The sequence below is a fragment of the Sparus aurata genome, chromosome 20, assembly GCF_900880675.1.
Source record: "Sparus aurata chromosome 20, fSpaAur1.1, whole genome shotgun sequence".
Lineage (NCBI taxonomy): Eukaryota > Metazoa > Chordata > Actinopteri > Spariformes > Sparidae > Sparus > Sparus aurata.
The window spans coordinates 14,648,074-14,665,562 of record NC_044206.1 but is presented as its reverse complement, the minus strand read 5'-3'; the positions used below and the strand labels follow the sequence as shown (position 1 = coordinate 14,665,562).

The window sequence follows — 17,489 nt, the reverse complement described above, 5'->3', positions numbered from 1 at the left end:
AGTGTATTAAGCCACGATTGTTTATTTTTGCTCAACAGAAATCTCCAGTAGAACTGATGTGAAGGTGGAAGGAGATAAAAGACTCGACAAGCTGGAGTCTTTCCTCGACAAGCTCCACAATAAAGGTACAGGGCCTCTATTTGTTGTTGAATCTTATACAAAACATTCCACAGGCTCACAGTACAGGATATCCAACACACCAAACACAAAAATAGAATAGAATAGAATAGAATAGAATTACTTTAATGATCCCAGACTGGGAAATTATTTTGTTACAGCAGTAGTGGGTCAGCAAATAAAACACTTAAAACACATAAATAGAATCCAATATATACATAGTGTATATATACAGTGCACAGTGTGCTATAAACACTAAACAATAATAATATATACAACAAAACAGTAGAGAGACCGGAGTTCTCAGTCAGGCAGAGGTGAGAGAGTTATTATATAAAGTGATGGATTGTGGCAGCGAAGCTGAAGCAGCCTTCCGGAGAAGGTGCTCCGCTGTCTGACCAGTGTGAGTTGGAGAGGGTGGAGAGGATTATCCATGATGGATAACAGTTTTTTCAGTGTCCTCCTCTCCACCACAGCCTCCAGAGTGTCCTGTTTGCAGCCAATCACAGAGCCAGCCTTCCTGATCAGTTTGTTGAGTCTGTTGGTGTCGCTGGCTCCGATGCTGCTTCCCCAACAAACCACAGCAAAGAAAAGTACACTGGCCACCACAGACTGATAAAAGATCTCCAACATCTTGCTGCACACGTTGAAGGATCTCAGCTTCCTCAGGAAGTAAAGTCTGCTCATCCCCTTCTTGTAAACAGCTTCAGTGTTAGATCTCCAGTCCAGTCTGTGGTTGATGGTAACACCCAGGTACTTGTAATCCTCCACCGCCTCCACATCCTTTCCCAGAATGCACAGAGGTTGGAAAGCCTTCTTCCTCTTCTTCCTGAAATCTATCACCATCTCTCTGGTCTTGCTGATGTTCAGCCGCAGGTGATTCTGTCCAGTCCACTCCACAAAGTTGTCTACCAGTGCCCTGTACTCCTCCTCCTGTCCCTCACTTATACACCCAACAACAGCCGAGTCGTCAGAATACTTTTGCAGGTGACACGACCCGGTGTTGTACTGAAAGTCAGTGGTGTATAAGGTGAACAGGAAAGGAGACAGTACAGTCCCCTGTGGAGCTCCTGTATCACTAACCACCGCATCAGACAGAACACTGCCCATACGGACAAACTGTGGCCTGCCTGTCAGGTAGTCAGTAATCCAGGAGATCATTGTGTCGTCTACACCCATCACCCGCAGCTTCTCCCCCAGTAGCAGTGGCTGAATGGTGTTAAAAGCACTGGAGAAATCAAAGAATTCAAAGAATTCAGAGAGAAGAAATTATTAGCAGAGAAAAGGTCTTTGTAACACTTCCTGTTCCATTCCTCTTGTTTCCTGCTATGGTCACCGGGTCAGGCGTGAGCAAAAGCAAGACCTCCACCATCGAGGTGACAACAGAGACGGAGAAAGAGGTGATGACCCTGGATGATGACGAGACGTTCGGCAACTTCTACAGATCCGTCTCGCCTTCCTCTCTCCAGGACTCGAGCGTGGTGCTGACGGAGGACGACCTCAGCCAGATCCAGGCCGATACACCAAAGTTAGTTCATGATAATAAATTCTTTTTTTGACTATTTTCCTAGTATGATTCTCAGGTCGTTTGCTTGAATTTATTGTATCCATGTCTTCAGGCTCACCTCAGCTGTAGCAGAACACAAGCGAGCAGTTCGACCAGCCAGAAGGAATCAGGGCTCCAGGAATCCTCTGCGGGCTCTGGCTGCCCGCAACGACATCCGCCAGGTCTACACCGAGCAGAGGCTGAATGTTGCATCGGTGGAGACCAAGAGGATCCAAGTGGAGAGAAGTGAGACCGCTCAGACTAACTTACTGTGACTCTGCAGATTTCAGAGAGCAAAAGTTCAGTCCACAAATTCTGTCTAATGATATCTACTTAGAGCTTCTGATATGTTCTTTTCCACTGGCTTTAAGTGCTTAAGAGCTTAGTGTGCCATCCTGGTGTATTTTAACAAATGACATGAAGAAAAAAATGGATCACAGGCGTTCAGTGTGGAATCTGGTAAAAAAAAAAAAAAAATTGAACACCACTTTAATTTCCTAACAGGTTATCTAGAAAATGAAAAAAACTTTAGTAATGAACTGTAAGTATTTAGTTATGAATGTTTCGTATTGTGTTTAAGACAGCAGAACTACAGTTGCAGTGGTAAAACATTTGTCAGGCAACATCTTGTCTCCCTACAGGTTAAATCTGCCACATAACAGGTTTCCCTCCTAAAACACAGGTCAAGTTTTTTTTATTATCATCCATCCAGAAAAGGTTTTGTAGCCAAAAAAACTGTATGACCAACTACTCTGTGTCAGTTTAAGTTTTAGATGAACTTTGTAACTAATTCTGCCATCACAGTGATTCTAACTGGTTCTAAGTGGCCAAAAACATCCGCTATCGCCAGCAAAAATAAAGGTGTGAAATTGTATTTCTTTAATTCCCTAACCTGATTACAGAGACCAGATGTCTTATTTACATGATGATTAAGAACCCAGATTACCGCAGGAATCCAACAGTAACCCGGTTACTTCACTGTGTACACAGTAAACATATTAAGTCGAAGCTGGATACTGATTAGCTGTACTCGAGGACGTAAGCTGTTCTGCAGCTGTACGTGTTCACTACCTGATATTAATATACTACATTCTCAGTCCTACTCTGCTGCTTGCATGTTTGTTACATTCAGTTCCTCTTTATCGATGCACTTCACAGAGTACTCTGACCTCAGCGATCTTCTTCACAGGTTACACAAGAGGAAGTGAGCACCGCAGCTATGATCAGCTGTCTAGTCTAGCTCACATGAAAGAAGAAATTAGGAAAACATGTCCTGTATCTTGTGATATACGTCATGAATCTGTTTGTGGTTTTGTGTGTTATAACTGTGTTTACCGGGTGTTCATGTATATAGAATGTCACCTGACTCGTTCTCTCTCCTTCAAAGTGGCGAAACACTCTAGAAATCCGAACCTGGCTGATGTGGCCTTGGCGGGTCTCGCCAGCAAAGAGAACTTCCGCAAGGTCAACCTGCGCAGCGTCAAGTCCACCGATGTTGTGACCAACAACAGCACCCTGCCTTTCAACAAGCTCATGCTCATCCGTATTAAAGGTCAGAAACACGAGAGAGTTGTCTGTGTTTGTTTTGTATACATACTTTATGAATTCAGGTGTGAAGAGTTGTGATCTATCAACCATAACTGTTTGTAAAAAAAAAAAAAAAGACTGGAAATGTGTTTCATGCGTCATTTCTGAAGAAGTTAATGAACCGGTGAAACACTTTCTATCAGTGATTTCCGTTTCACATTAAGGCTATGAACTGCTTTGTTTGTAGGTCGGAGGCACGTCCAGGTGCGCCTGATGGAGCCCACAGCCAGCTCTCTGAACAGCGGCGACTGCTTCCTTCTCATAACGCCAAAGCACTGCTTCATGTGGAGCGGAGAGTTTGCCAACGTCATTGAGAAAGCTAAGGTAGGGACACTTTCACGTAGAATGAACAGTTAGAAGAAAGCCTGAGAAGACTTCAGACGGCTGTGACATGTACAGTGTGTTTTTATTTTTGTGTCGAGCAGGCATCGGAGATGGCTCAGTTTGTTCAGGCCAAGAGGGACCTCGGGTGTAAAGCCCCACAGGTGACGGTGCTGGAGGAGGGCATCAACACTGATAGTCGATGGGCCAGAGAGTTCTGGAGCCTGCTGGGAGGACAGACCAAATACAGAGGTTCGTACGCACACACATCCATTATATACAGTTTGGTCTCACCGTATATACGCTTACATACTCACCCTGCTCTTTGTATGTGCCTGTGTGTTTGTAGGAGCAGGGGAGCCCGAGGAGGACGAGCTGTATGAGAGCGGTATATTGGACTCTAATGGTGTGTACAGACTCCAGGGAGACAAACTGGTGCCTCATGAAGACGCCTGGGCCTCCATACCGAGTGTCTCCTTGCTCGACTCTAAAGAGGTAACACCGCTTCCAGAGCCATGACCTCATGTTTCCAAGTGTGGAAAAAAAACACATGTGATGTATTGCATCCATAATAACCCTGACAGTGTTTCCGTTGTGTTTGCATTGTAAAAACGTTCTCCCTGATCTCTCCTTCTTCCCCAAATCACCAAACCAGGTGTTGGTGTTTGATTTTGGCAGTGAGGTGTACGTCTGGCATGGGAAAGATGTGTCTTTGAGCGACAGAAAAGTTGCTGTAAAACTGGGCAAACAGCTCTACAGCGGCAGCTATGACTACAGCAACTGCAGAGTGAACCCTTTAGATGCCTCCTGCACCGACAATAATGTGCCTCTGTGAGTATCACTTCATTAATCCTACCACTTTTTGAGTGCCTGCTTTGATGAATGCAGCGCCGTGCAGTAGATTACTGGTTGTGTTATTGTAGCCCCTAGTGGTGTCATTATGCCAGTGCAGCTGCACAGAGGGTTTTAAATGTTTTCTTCTGTGTGTGTGTGTGTGTGTGTGTGTGTGTGATTTCCAGGCAGGGGCAGGGTCGTCCGAGCTGGACTCTGTATGGCCGGCTGTCGGAGCACAATGAGACGGCCCTGTTCAAAGAGAAGTTCCTGGATTGGGCCGAGAGGAAGAAGGAGGAAGCAGCAGCTCAAGCCGAGGAAGTCAAGGTGGATAGGATTAGACTAACAGTGACTCTGTGTTCAGTGAAATCTTTAATGAATCTGTTTTGGGTTCATATTTGGTTACTTCTTGATTCAGTGCTTTCGTTATTTCTCGTTTGCTCGCTCAGATGTTGATGTGCGGGTAACTGACATCTCTTTTAAAGGTATTAATGAGAAACACTCTTCAGTCATAGCTTTAAAAAACCTTGACAGTTTGTGAACTTGAGGTTGAACTTGAGTGAACCTGAAAACCCTACAAGTCTCATAAAAATTCTAGTGCAGTCACAGTAGCTAACTTTGATCTGTGTCTCAAACTCATGTTCGGCACTTGAATTTGAGGGAATTTAGTCTGTGAGAAGTCATTGAATTTGATGTTCAAGAAGGTGAGGGGACCCCTGCACTGACTGAAGCAACAAATGACTAAAACACTGTCTTGACAGAGCCCGGTCCACACCACTGAACGCCCCTCGTTCGACTTGGACCTGCAGCCATGTGATGCCAAGGCCCTTCTTGACAACGAGCCAGAGCCGGTAAAGACGGTCCTGGAGGGGGTGAACGTCCATCGGGGGCATGGTGTGGTGAGGGCGGACGACGGGAGACAAGCGGAGCTGGCGACAGTCACTGTAGACGCCTGGCACATCAAAGAGCACGGTGAGGAGGAGCTGCCCAAAGAGAGCCTGGGCCAACTGCACGAGGGCGACACCTACATCATCCGCTGGACGTACTCTATCACCACACTTGGTGAGTCAGGAGGGAAAAAAAAGCAGCACGCGAGAGGATTATTTAACGATAGTTTGCAGTCCTATAGCGAGTTTTCTTCTGTTTTTGTCAGTGGGGAAGCGGCAGAAACCCGGAGAGCTGAGCGCCGGTGCTCCTGGAAGAGAGAGGACCGCCTGCTTTTTCTGGCAAGGCCGTCACTCCAGTGTGAGCGAGAAAGGTACCTCGGCTCTGATGACGGTGGAGCTGGGTAGCCACAGGGGGTCACAAGTGAGTACCAGTCCATCACAAGTAGACACAATCAATAAAATATTTTTTTTTATGGTGAAGTTCCTGACCCCATTCATGGCTTTCCAGGTGCTGGTGACTGAGGGAAAAGAGCCTCCGTGCTTCCTCCAGCTCTTCCAGGGAGGTTTGATCATCCACAAGGGCAGCAGAGAAGACGGCAGCAGCAACACGGGTAAACAAACAAAACATGCCCTGTCATACTGCTGATTTAATTTGATGTCAATTTGAATATCAAACACTTCTCTCTCTGCGTGCTTCTCCTCAGGCGGCTGGAGGTTGTTCTGCGTCCGTGGTGAGGCAGAGAGGGAGGCCACGCTGGTGGAGGTGGATTGCCAGCGTGCCAGTCTGCGCTCTCGTGCCAGCCTGGTGCTTCTCAACGCCCAGAAAGGCCGTCTGTACCTGTGGCACGGCTGTAAGGCACACGCCGGGGCCAGGCAGGTGGCCAAAAGAGCTGCGGACAAAATAACCGAGAGGTAAACACACGAGGCATGGACGTATAAATAGACCTCTAATAGACAGATGTGTGTGAACCAACATTTGTCTGTGTTTGCATTTTTAAAGGTGTCCCTCAGAGTTAGGTCTGAGCAGCACCAGCAGGTTGGAAGTGGAGGAGGTGGAGGAAGGATCTGAGCCCACAGAGTTCACAAAGGCTCTGGGCCCGCAGGACAAGAAGGCCTACGACTGCATGCTGCAAGGTGCGTCCTCACTTTCACACACAAATTATCAGCAAGTCAGAGAAAGATCATTAATGACGTGTGAGCTGACGTGCTGTGATGTGTATCGTAACCAGATCCAGGGAAGTACAACTACACCCCCAGGCTTTTCAGACTGAGTGCCAGCTCGGGGGTGTTCGAAGGGGAGGAGAAGCTGTATCCAGCCAGGGTGACAGAGGGAGTCATGGCGATGCCCTTCCTGCAGGAGAATCTCTACTCAGCGCAGCAGCCAGGTAACGAATGAAGAAACGTTCAGAAGACATCTATCAAGGGGCCTGAATGAACAGTTTTGTGACTTTTTAACTTTAATTTTTGATGTCCAAGTGACACCCATACATGGTTCATAAGGAAAGTTTTTAGATGTCAGTAAAGGCATCTTTTCAACCTCAATTACAGACATCCATGGTTCAAAATTAAAGTTTTTATGACGTCTTTATTGGACTCACTTCAACAAAAGCATCAACAGTTTTCCCAACTTTGAACAACAGCCTTACCGATGAAGGATTGAGGACCAAAATCTGGTTTCTAATAAAGCTGGTAGTCAGCTCAGTTAATTATTGGACTACGGTCTTTTGCGGTCGAAGCTCGATGTTTGGTTCTTCCCTTTTGACTTTTGCTATGAGTCCAAGAAAAATATCATACAAACTTGAATTTTGAACCCCAAGAAGTTGTCCTTTGGATGTCTGTACTAGAAGTTAAATAAACGTCAGAAAAAGCTTATTCTAGCTCCTCTTCGATGACGATAATGAATTGACGTCCTTGGTATATGAATTGCTCAGTGGATACTATTTGACTGATGCTTTCTGTGGAACAGTTTCCTTTCTCATTTGAACATAGATTAATGTAAAACTACTTGAGATCCTAGAGCAAGGTTACACAGCGTTCTGAAGTCAATACTGGAATATAAATGCAGCTGTTAAATGTTCTTACCTGACAAAGACAGACAAAATTGTATTTTGTTTAGCAGCAACTGAGGAGTGTTTATTCAAAAAATACATCTGTTTGTTAGTTTAGATGTCAGGGACTAAATCCCACTGCCACAGTGTCTGGAAGCTTTGCCCACTTGAGTCACTCCTCAAACATCCTTTGTAGATTGCAGAGATGAACTTTCGCAGTCTCGTCTGGAACACAAATTACAGAAACATTCAGATGTATAGTGTTCCCTACTCAGACTCTATCACAAGCTGTAGCATGGACAACATTAGCTGTGCGATATTACCTCAGAGTGCTACTGGATAAACATGTCCAGTAAGTGCCCTGCCTTCTTATCTAACACCCATGCTGTTGCTTCTCCAGCCTTATTCCTGCTGGATAACCGGATGGAGGTGTACCTTTGGCAGGGCTGGCAGCCTGACGACACACAGTGCACCGGCTCCGCAAAGATCCGCTGGAACAACGAGAGGAAGTGCGCCATGGAGACGGTGCTGCAGTACTGCAAAGGTCAGAGATCATTCATCTCCAGCAATCAGTGACAGCTAAAAAGAAAAAAATGGCAGCCAAACACTTAACTAAGTAATCTGCTCATGTTTTTGGTTTTTCATGTCTCCCTCACACTGGCTGATGTTACGATTCACAGAGAAGAACCCTCGACGCCCCCCTCTGGCGTATCTGGTCCTAGCAGGCTGTGAACCTCTCACCTTCACCAACATCTTCCCATACTGGGAAAAGGACACCAGTATCGCTTCTACGGTGGGATACCATGCTGTCCGTCATTCCGTCTCATGTCTCTGTTTTTACTGTCCGAACGTGTGTCGGGGTTAGGAGAGGCGTCAGTGTCACAGACAAGACAGGAGGAGTCAACACCAGAAAAATCCAAATCATCTCACTCAACCAGATCTGTTCAAACACAGTGTCCTCCCCCACATATGTCTCTTTAGAGCTGTCATGTGAAGACTGTAGCGAGTGTAATGTTGACTATACGGCATAAAATGTGTAGTTCTAGCTTTACGTATAGAGGAATTGTAACTACAGGAGATTCCAACTGTGCATTTGTTAACCTGAGTTCAATGTGCTTGCAGGTCGAGCGCTCCAAGAACAAGGTGATGTTAGTGAAGGAGGCGCTGTCTAAACTCAGTAAGCAGCAGTACTCCATCGAGGAGCTGACCAGGAAACCGCCACCAGAGGGAGTGGACCCTCTACGCCTGGAGGATTACCTGTCCGACCAGGACTTCAAGGTAGGACAGTCAGCTGCCGTGCAATACGATCAGAGGACTTAGGACTAGAATGATTAATATAAGTAAGAAGCTGAAATGTTGGAGAAAAAAAATCACAATAGAAACCTCCCACAACCTTCCTGATAGTCATACAAATCTGCAGTTCATTAACAGATTGGTCTTAAAGCAAAGGTTCTCATCTAACAGTTGCTGTCTGACCTTTATGTTTTCGCAGACCCTTCTTGAGATGAGTCGAGTTGAGTTCAACGCCCTGCCAAACTGGAAGCAAAAGAACCTGAAGAAAAGCAAGGGCCTGTTTTAAAAACACAAATCAGCCTGTTTTTTTTAATGTTCTCAGCAGCTTTTCTTACTTTTTTTTTTTTTTACTCCAAGAAAGAAAAAAAAAATCAGGTCCTAATTTTGTAAAAGGATAAAGAAAAGAAAATGTACAATTTTGTTCAAATGTCGATCTATTTTTTAAGAACGATTCCGTTTTTAACGTGTCTATGAAACATTTTAGCTAACCATTATGTGCAATTGTTAATCTTTTTGATGGCGAGATGTTTCCCTTGTATGTTAGAAAATAGTTACCCACACGTTATAAATATGTAATATACTATATATGAATGTGTTTTTATGTCAATTTCTGTGCGAGAATGGGTTTGTATGAAAGTCACCCGCGACTTTTCTTCTTTTTTTTTTTTTTTTTTTTAACTGGGGGAGTTATTGATCCATTTTAGAATTCATGGAAAAATCCAGCTCTCTGTAATGGGATTAAATTGCTCAGCAGAAATGTCTCCACTTAGAGGATCACAAAGAAAAAGACACCAAACAAGTGAGAGTTCTGAGAACAATCCCTGTAATTTGTGGTCACTGGTGAAACAAGATTGTAATCTTAACGCCCGTCTCCACTCAAAAATATTCACTTTATCTTTTTCTGCTAACAGATGTGCGTGCAGAGGTTGGTGTAACAGAATCCAAAAGTTCAACCTCCCAAAGAAAATTAAAACGTGAAGTCTTTGCACATACACCATCACATCTGTCACTGAAACGGACCCATATATCTCCAAGTTCGGTACTGAATACTTTCCGGCTCTCATGAATAAACTGCCAGGGTGACAGCAATGGCAGCCCTCTGATCAACTGGTTGTTTGGGACCAAATCTAATCTTCTTGTCTTGTTATAAATGGGTTTTGTTTGTGAATCTATGTGTATGAGTGTGATAATGTGAAACTTTAAAGTATTATGTGTGTGTGGGTGTGTGAGAGAGAGAGAGAGACAGCGAGAAAGTCACTGTGCTGTATAAACTTCCTTTATAGCTGTAGCTGAAACCACAAATGTAAACTTCAAAATGTGTTGAACAAACTGCCATGTCTGAATTAGGAATTTCTCTGCATGATGTTCACAAAAAGTTCTGCTTTACAATCATGTATTCATTTGTGATACATCGGCGTTGGAGACCAGCTTCCAGGCACATAAACGTGAACGTTGGTGGCGGGGGAAAAACAACGAGATATTAACGCTCAAGATTCCCTTTTAAATAAAGTATTTTTAAAAATGTTTGCTTCTGATTTTCTTGTTGAAAGGCAAAAGTCAGAGACACACAGGTGTAAATAATCAAATTAAGTATCGCTTTCTTGGGCACTTGAATGCAGCTGGGCCTTAGTAAGTGTTATGAGAGACATCTGTGTTTTTCCTTTGTGTGTTTTCTGCTTGTTTCTGATATTTTAAAAGAGTACTTTTTCTTGCAACACATGCTGTTTTCCATAATAACAACACAACCGCACAGTATCTGGGTTTGATGACAGTTGAGCATCTATAGGAGATTCTCAGAAGGTGATTTTAAGACATAGTAACGTCCAAAACCAGTAAAATCTGAATTATAACAGCAGAACAGTTAAACATAACATTACAGAGCCACTTATTTCCTCAACATCATCATAAAGCTTATGATGGCAGGCGTTTAGACTTGTCATTGCAGGGAAAGCAAAGGTGGAACTAATAACATTAACGACGGCTCCATTTCATTAAGGGGGTCCCGGAAAAGCTCCACTGCCAGACAGCCAGCGGTTACAGAAGCAGAGTCCTCGACCTTGTCCATCTAAATTGAATACAGCTCATGTTTATGAGTAACATCTGTGCTCGACCAGTCAAAAATGTCCACTATCTGACAGGCCTGTTTGTTGCATTCTATCATTTTTGGTTCAGTCAACACTTTGACTCAGTCGCCTCAGAGAGCAATTTCATTAAAATGTCTCCCGGCCAGGATCCATATCTGACAAAATTGATGTGTTGTTTAGAATTTTTTTTTTTAATTCAAAACATTTTTTTGTATCATCATCATTAAAGTGCAATGTGTAAGAATTTGACCATGACATATTAAGCCTGCGTTAATTATTTTGCCTCTTGGCGGCAGCAGAAACAAGCTGTAAACACTCGGAATGCTAGCTTTTAAGGTGATTAGCGGCAACTTGTTAGCAAGAAGCTGTGTATTTACACACCCAGCAGACAGGAAACAACGTTACCATTCCTGTTGTGACCAACTCAGTCATGTAAGTCACACTCACTCTGCTTTTAGCTCAGTCTTTGCACTTACACGGACCCCTATGGAAAAACCTTGAACTTTAGCAGCTAACAGTAGGAAGGCTAGCAGCCAACTTTATCCTCTGCTGAGCGTAGCCTAACATTAGCACGGCTCACTTCTTCAACTAGCAACAACATTATAAGAGTGAAATGAAACAAAACAGTACAGTTGTGGACTGGAAAACAAAACCATCTTTAGCTTAGCCTTATATAGAAAAAAGTTCATTAGAGCTGAGGCTATATGCAAAAAACTGTGATTTTTCTCAGGGTTTGTGACCAGTGTCACATTTCCTCTACAAATATTCAGCTGTGCAGTTGTTCACTTACAAATATTGATTGATTGACTGATAGCTGCTTAAACGGTTTCATTTATTCAGTTAAATGTGTAATTATATTAACACACTAAACATGAAAGTGAGTCAAAAGAAATACTGATTATTTGCTTTGGTGTCACTGTTAAACTGTGGAATAACTCTCCTCTGTGTTGCTTAAATCCTCAACAGATACCCAGGTTACCAAAGGTCAAAGGTTATCTTGGTTCCATTTTTTTCTGAGGGCCTATTAAAGCCGACTTATGTTAATGCTACTTGACGGTTGTGTTCATGTTTAACCACCAGGGGGTGCTGTCTGCCCAACTTTTACCTTCTATTGAGCTCTCCCCCTTTAATTCTGAAAAACCTTTTGGGCCAAACATAATCAATAAGTTATGAGAAGAAAATGAAACAACGAAAACAAACCTAAGGAGTTCCTTGACGTGCTTTTTTTCGCTTGTGTGCGGTTGGAAATTTCTCAAACTTTGTGTCTGAAATGTGAATATCAGCTCCCTACTGCCTGGCTCGTGCATTTTGAGCTGTTTCTAAACAACAACACCTGCTCAGCTGGGGTGCAGCACATCTGTGCGTCTCACACACACACACACATACACCCGGGGTCAGTGACACACTGTAAACAGAGACAGGTGTGTGTCACCTAAACAACACACTTATCAAACCATAAAGTAGCTCCGTGGCTCTTTCCCCCACAGATCCTCCTGTCACGTTGATGCCAACGGAACACGCAGCATTATTTCTGGAACAGATGGCAGGAGGCAGCCGCTGCTTCCTCCAACAGCAAATGGGCGGTTGGTTTGTTTATTTATGATCAACTCTGTCCTGAGAGCATTAATCACCTGCATCTCTCTGCCTTCTGGCTCAGGTGCCACAGCAGACCCGACAATGAGGCCGACAAGAAGGCAAACAACACAGCAGCTAATACAAGATTAGCTTGAGTAATAACACGCTGGATGTGAGATGATGGAGCTGAGACGAGCAGCTCGGGAAGGGGAAATAGTGCAGGGCTATGATCGGGCTCCAAATTGTGTCTGAGCGCGAGCCTGAGGGCACCCTAACTCCACCTGAACTCGTGCTCGAGCAGTAATTAATGAGACGAACCTAAAAAGAAAGTAAATATTCTTAATCACCATTCTGCGAAAGTGGCACAAAACTACAATTCATCGTACGACTTCACCAGAGCAATCGTACTGTTTTTTTTTCCTTTGCTGGTGAGATTAAAGGGGCAATATGTAAACATTTCAGGAGAGAACATTCAAAAAACAGAATTGGAATACATGACAGTTTTGACGTTAGTGTATTGTGTTGCGGCGATATCTACTGAAGTTAGCATGCTAACCAGCTATCCCCGTCCTGTCCCTGTCCAAAGCTCCTTTGCTAGCGCTGTAAACATCAACACTCCCCTGGTCGCCGGAGCTCCCAGTCAGAATCCCTAGCTGCATGGCTAACTGAGCTAACCAGCTAAGGGCAGCCACAGTTAGCAGCAGATAGCAGTCGCCTCTGGTGGTTTTGAGTATGAAACACAAACATGATAAAACATGTTAGGTATTGAGCTGTTCAGGGGTTTTTGGTTCTTTGAAAAGGGAAAAGCTAGCTGTTTCTACCTGTTTCCAGTCTTGACGCTAAGCTAATTTGTGCATAATTCATATTCATATATATATTAATATGTTTAATTTCCTTTGTATGTGCTTTTGATACTTAAGAACATTTATTGCCAGAAAATTACTTGTGATACTTAAACTTGCACTGGAATAGCTTTTTACTGCAACTTTTCATTATTTACTTCATCAAGCAAAGAAGAAGAATAAAAAGGCTATAGAATAATGACACAATTGCATTTTAGATTGGCTCCACGTAAACCACTTACCATGCAATAATGCACAAAATCTCTCAGGAAAATAAGGGCTGTCTGGAGATCTAGTCAGGCTGGCAGCCTGGCACCATTTCGATCCACTTTTTTATGCTCTGTTGTCGACTAAATTAATGAATAAACTCACTTTTTGTGAGTTAGGTTGTTGGTATCCAGTTGGTGCCAACAAGATACCACTTTGGAGCACTTTGGAGCACTTTGAAGCAGAAGCTGTCTGTTTCCATTTTAAGTGCATTTAATATCAGCTACTTTAAAACTTATAGTGCCATTCATAGGAGTGACTTTCACTTTTAGCGAATTAATATTTTACACAGTATCTTTTCTTTTACTCAAGTGTGACTTCTGGGTGTTTTTTAAAACACTGCAGGAAAGCAAACGAGGATATTTATCCAATAATAAAAAGTGCCTCGGCCAACATATTCCCTGGTGAACAGGAGTTCTCTTTGTGCTTATCTTGAAAGTTTAGGACTTTTTTTTTGTATTGTCTCTGTACTGTTTTATGTCAAAAGACGAAATGAATAGCTGCTGAGTGGAGAACAAAAAGAAAACAGCAGGAAGACAAAAGAAGAAGATCATGTCCAAATAAGACATAATAAAGGAATTGATTGCCACAGAGAGAGCCGATCGATTTCTCATCTGCAATATACACTCTGATATTCTTTCTTTATGAGCCTTCTTTCCCTGTATGATAACATGTTTATTAGCTGGAGCGGCATGAAGGCCAGCTTAACTCACAAAGCAATAGTGTGCTGGCTCGCTTGGAAAGAAAAAAAAAAACTCCTGTTTTTATGTGGGAAATCCACGGCCCTGAAAAATTCATTGTTCGCTCCGACCACAGCAGCCAATATTGAACTGAAAAAAAAAACAACAAAAAAAAACTGCAATAACCTTGGATGCCTCTGCGTTCGTGTTCATGTGTGTGTGTGTGTGTGTGTGTGTGTGTGTGTGTGTGTGTGTGTGTGTGTGTGTGTGCTGAGGCGAAACAGTAGGATTAAAGGTGATAATGTTGCTAATCAATGCTGCTCTCTGGCTTCCCTCCCAGCAGGACTCCTGGCTGCTGATATGAACTCGCTGAGATGAATTCGCCAAGTTCTCCCAAACTGCTTAAGACGGGATTTGTGAGGCTGAGCAATATAAGGTATGATTCACATCTGGCTTATTTCTTAAGGTTTACTTTCAGCAAAGTTCACGATAAACCAAACATTGTTTTTCCGTCTTCTTACTTCTTACTTTGACGAGGCTACATTTTTAACACCGTCAGACGCTTCCTGACAGTCATTTACGTCTTTTCACTTTTCCACACCTAATTAGATCTGCAGTTCTGCTGTTTCGGATCATTATCCCATTAAATTGAGCCCATATTCCAAGTATTTTATCTTACTAATAGCCGTCCTGAATGACACTAATAGCTCCTAGATAATAGTTTTTCTTTGTGTGTTTTAATCATGCTACATGCTTCTTCAGAGCGAACAGCAGCACTTGGTCTTCATAACTGTGAACTAAATCCATACTGCACACTAATGATACAGTATACAGTATGTAGTGCACACAGTACAACTTGTAAAAAAATTTACAGCAATCAATCTGTAACTTTATAATTAGTTATACTTAATAGACACACAAATGATGATAATGCCTCACATTCACTTTCTCCTCCAGTCGCATTTTGGGGGAAAAGTTTGCATCAACAACTCGCTCGCAAACACAGATAAGGAGAAATTGTGAGGCATTCTGGGAAATGATGGGGTAACCTGCACTACCTGTACCTGAGCAGGCTGAATGCGAATGCAGAAAAGGTCTGGATGCAGCTCCAGCCGCGCCCTTCTGCTCGGAGGTAGATATCCCGAGCTCCCAACCAACCGAGCGAAAAAAAGAACTTGTTTATTTCCAAGGTAATAACTCACCTAAATAAGACGTGAGAGCTTTAGGAGCGCAGGGAGGTACACGGACCAGGAGATCTGAAATACATCGATACATACAGTAGAAGATGTGCAGTGTAGTCCAATCAGTAACTGTTATGACTATTGTTGATATGCACTTTGAACGCCTGATGATGATGATGATGATGATGATGGCTGGTGCAGATGATCTTTGGCTATTGTTGTTTTAAGCTTGTTATTAATGTGTCTTTTAAACTGCCCCTAAAGTTTGTCTAAGTGAACGACACGCTCAAGAATATTTAACACGCACACTCGCCGACAAAAAAAAGACGTGAGAAGTCGTTGGAAGCTCTGACAAAGCTTGCAAAGCGACCTTGGACACGTACTGTTTCCTATTCCAAAAGCCTGCTGGTGTGCTTCCCACAGTGGGTTGAAAACAAGTGGGCTGGACCTGATCCCCCGAATGAGATGATTTACCAAACTAGAGATTTCAGAGTAACAACACCTGTATTTGTGGTATTGATTCAGTATTGTTGTCAGGCACTTAAAACTGTGTTTCTCCTGGCATTAACTTCCCAACATCCCCAAAAGCAATCAGCCTACTTCAACAGTTTATTACAAATCATAGCCTAGCTAGATGGCTGTCTGGTGAAACAGCCCAGCCAGCCCACTTAGCATTGTATCTGTTGACATCTTCCTGGGCAGAATGGAGACATCAGTGTAGAAATGTCTGGGACTAAACTGGAGAATGTTAGTCCGACATCATCAACAGCTGATTGTTTTTGAAATAATATTGAATACCAGCACAAATATGCATAATATTCGTGTACATTGTCGAAGCCTGACATCATGCAAAACAGCCAATCAAATAATAATGTTTGAATTTACATCGGGCTGATTTAATATTAAAAACAACACATCTGTCCTACCCACTGCGAGGCTTTGGGAGTCGCTCAATGTCGCATACAGTTTGCGAAACACTTCATTCAAAACAGGATATTTTACCAAATCTACTCACGGACCACACCTTGAGAGAAGCCGACTTAAAATAACAACCTCAACCTGTCAGTGGCAAAAACTGCCAGCTGAAGTGAGTGACTGGACCCATTCCAAAACTTTTGGCTAATATGAATCATTTACAGACAGACAGACAGAGATAGCCAACCTTGACAGTGTACTGATCAAAATGCTTTGTCTTAATAAATGACAAAAGACCATTAGAGAGCAACAAGATTATTTTGAATTTATCCACTGCTTTTTCCTAAATCTATGAGGAGAAACTCTACTTTGCATTTACGTTTTAATTCAGAAAAACTCTCTTACTATACTTGATGTACCTGAGACTCTGAAAATGGGTTTAAATAGCATTAATGATGGCTCTGTACTGCTCAAGTGACAGAATGACAGTGAGACAGCATGACAAAACCTACTTACTGTGACATATCCAAAGATCTTCTCTGACAAATGCCTGTGAAGTACAAAGCTTTCCCTCAATGAGAATCTTGAGAGTTTTCCTTTTTGTAAATGAGTTTAAATGAGAAAAGAACTGAGATCAAACCAGCAAACACTTGCATCAGACACATGTTTAGGATTAGGAGACGGAGCCAACTGCTGAAGCGAGCATTTATATTGTCTGATGCGTAATGTCAGCGGGTATTTCCAGGCAGCAGATGGTGACAGTTTGTCTACTTAACTTCAGCACAGCACCTCTGAAAGTCGCGCACCTCGACCGTACGAACTCCCACCACGCGGAGGGAAAACAAACAAATTCACGCCCTCCCTGTTCCCACATCGCTCCACAACAAGAGCAGGTACTGTATGCTGCCTGCATGCATAAATTTCACACACACGCACACACACACACGAACAAACACACAGTGACAAAAGCCCGCCTGTATCGACCATGACATCAGTCCTGTTTCCTGCAGCTGAGAGAGGAACTGCGGCTGACAGATTGATTGAAAGATCATCCTCCCTCTCTCATCCATCATCTCAGCCTGTTTATCATCTTCTTGCTGTTCAATCCATCTGCTGGAAAGAGAAGGAAAACCACTTAGGCCAGCCCTGACCATCAAGTCACCCACAGCGGTTTCAGAAAAACACAGCTGGGGCTCCGGCATTGCGACCCTTACGGAGAGCAAGAGGTTCTACCATTACTTTGGCTTCAATTAGCACAAAGTCACATTTACCTGACCTTGTTATTTTTGAATGTGCGGGCAGCAGACCTCCTCCT

The 17,489-nt window shown here is 43.2% G+C and overlaps 1 protein-coding gene across 3 annotated transcripts in view; it reads left to right on the top strand.

Moving 5' to 3' along the window:
- svild (supervillin d) overlaps positions 1-10,154 on the top strand; it is a 46,722-nt gene extending 36,568 nt beyond the window's left edge. For all 3 annotated transcript variants that reach the window (XM_030400680.1, XM_030400681.1, XM_030400682.1), the window contains 19 exons: positions 39-125; positions 1,462-1,645; positions 1,737-1,909; positions 3,051-3,215; positions 3,438-3,574; positions 3,676-3,823; positions 3,921-4,066; positions 4,227-4,402; positions 4,591-4,729; positions 5,164-5,464; positions 5,556-5,710; positions 5,798-5,900; positions 5,994-6,201; positions 6,290-6,423; positions 6,519-6,674; positions 7,738-7,881; positions 8,018-8,130; positions 8,460-8,615; positions 8,830-10,154. In XM_030400680.1, coding sequence (XP_030256540.1) covers positions 39-125; positions 1,462-1,645; positions 1,737-1,909; positions 3,051-3,215; positions 3,438-3,574; positions 3,676-3,823; positions 3,921-4,066; positions 4,227-4,402; positions 4,591-4,729; positions 5,164-5,464; positions 5,556-5,710; positions 5,798-5,900; positions 5,994-6,201; positions 6,290-6,423; positions 6,519-6,674; positions 7,738-7,881; positions 8,018-8,130; positions 8,460-8,615; positions 8,830-8,916 — 2,912 coding nt within the window. In that variant the 3' untranslated portion in view covers positions 8,917-10,154. The remainder of the gene's footprint in view (positions 1-38; positions 126-1,461; positions 1,646-1,736; positions 1,910-3,050; positions 3,216-3,437; positions 3,575-3,675; positions 3,824-3,920; positions 4,067-4,226; positions 4,403-4,590; positions 4,730-5,163; positions 5,465-5,555; positions 5,711-5,797; positions 5,901-5,993; positions 6,202-6,289; positions 6,424-6,518; positions 6,675-7,737; positions 7,882-8,017; positions 8,131-8,459; positions 8,616-8,829) is intronic.
- Positions 10,155-17,489: the final 7,335 nt, after the last annotated feature.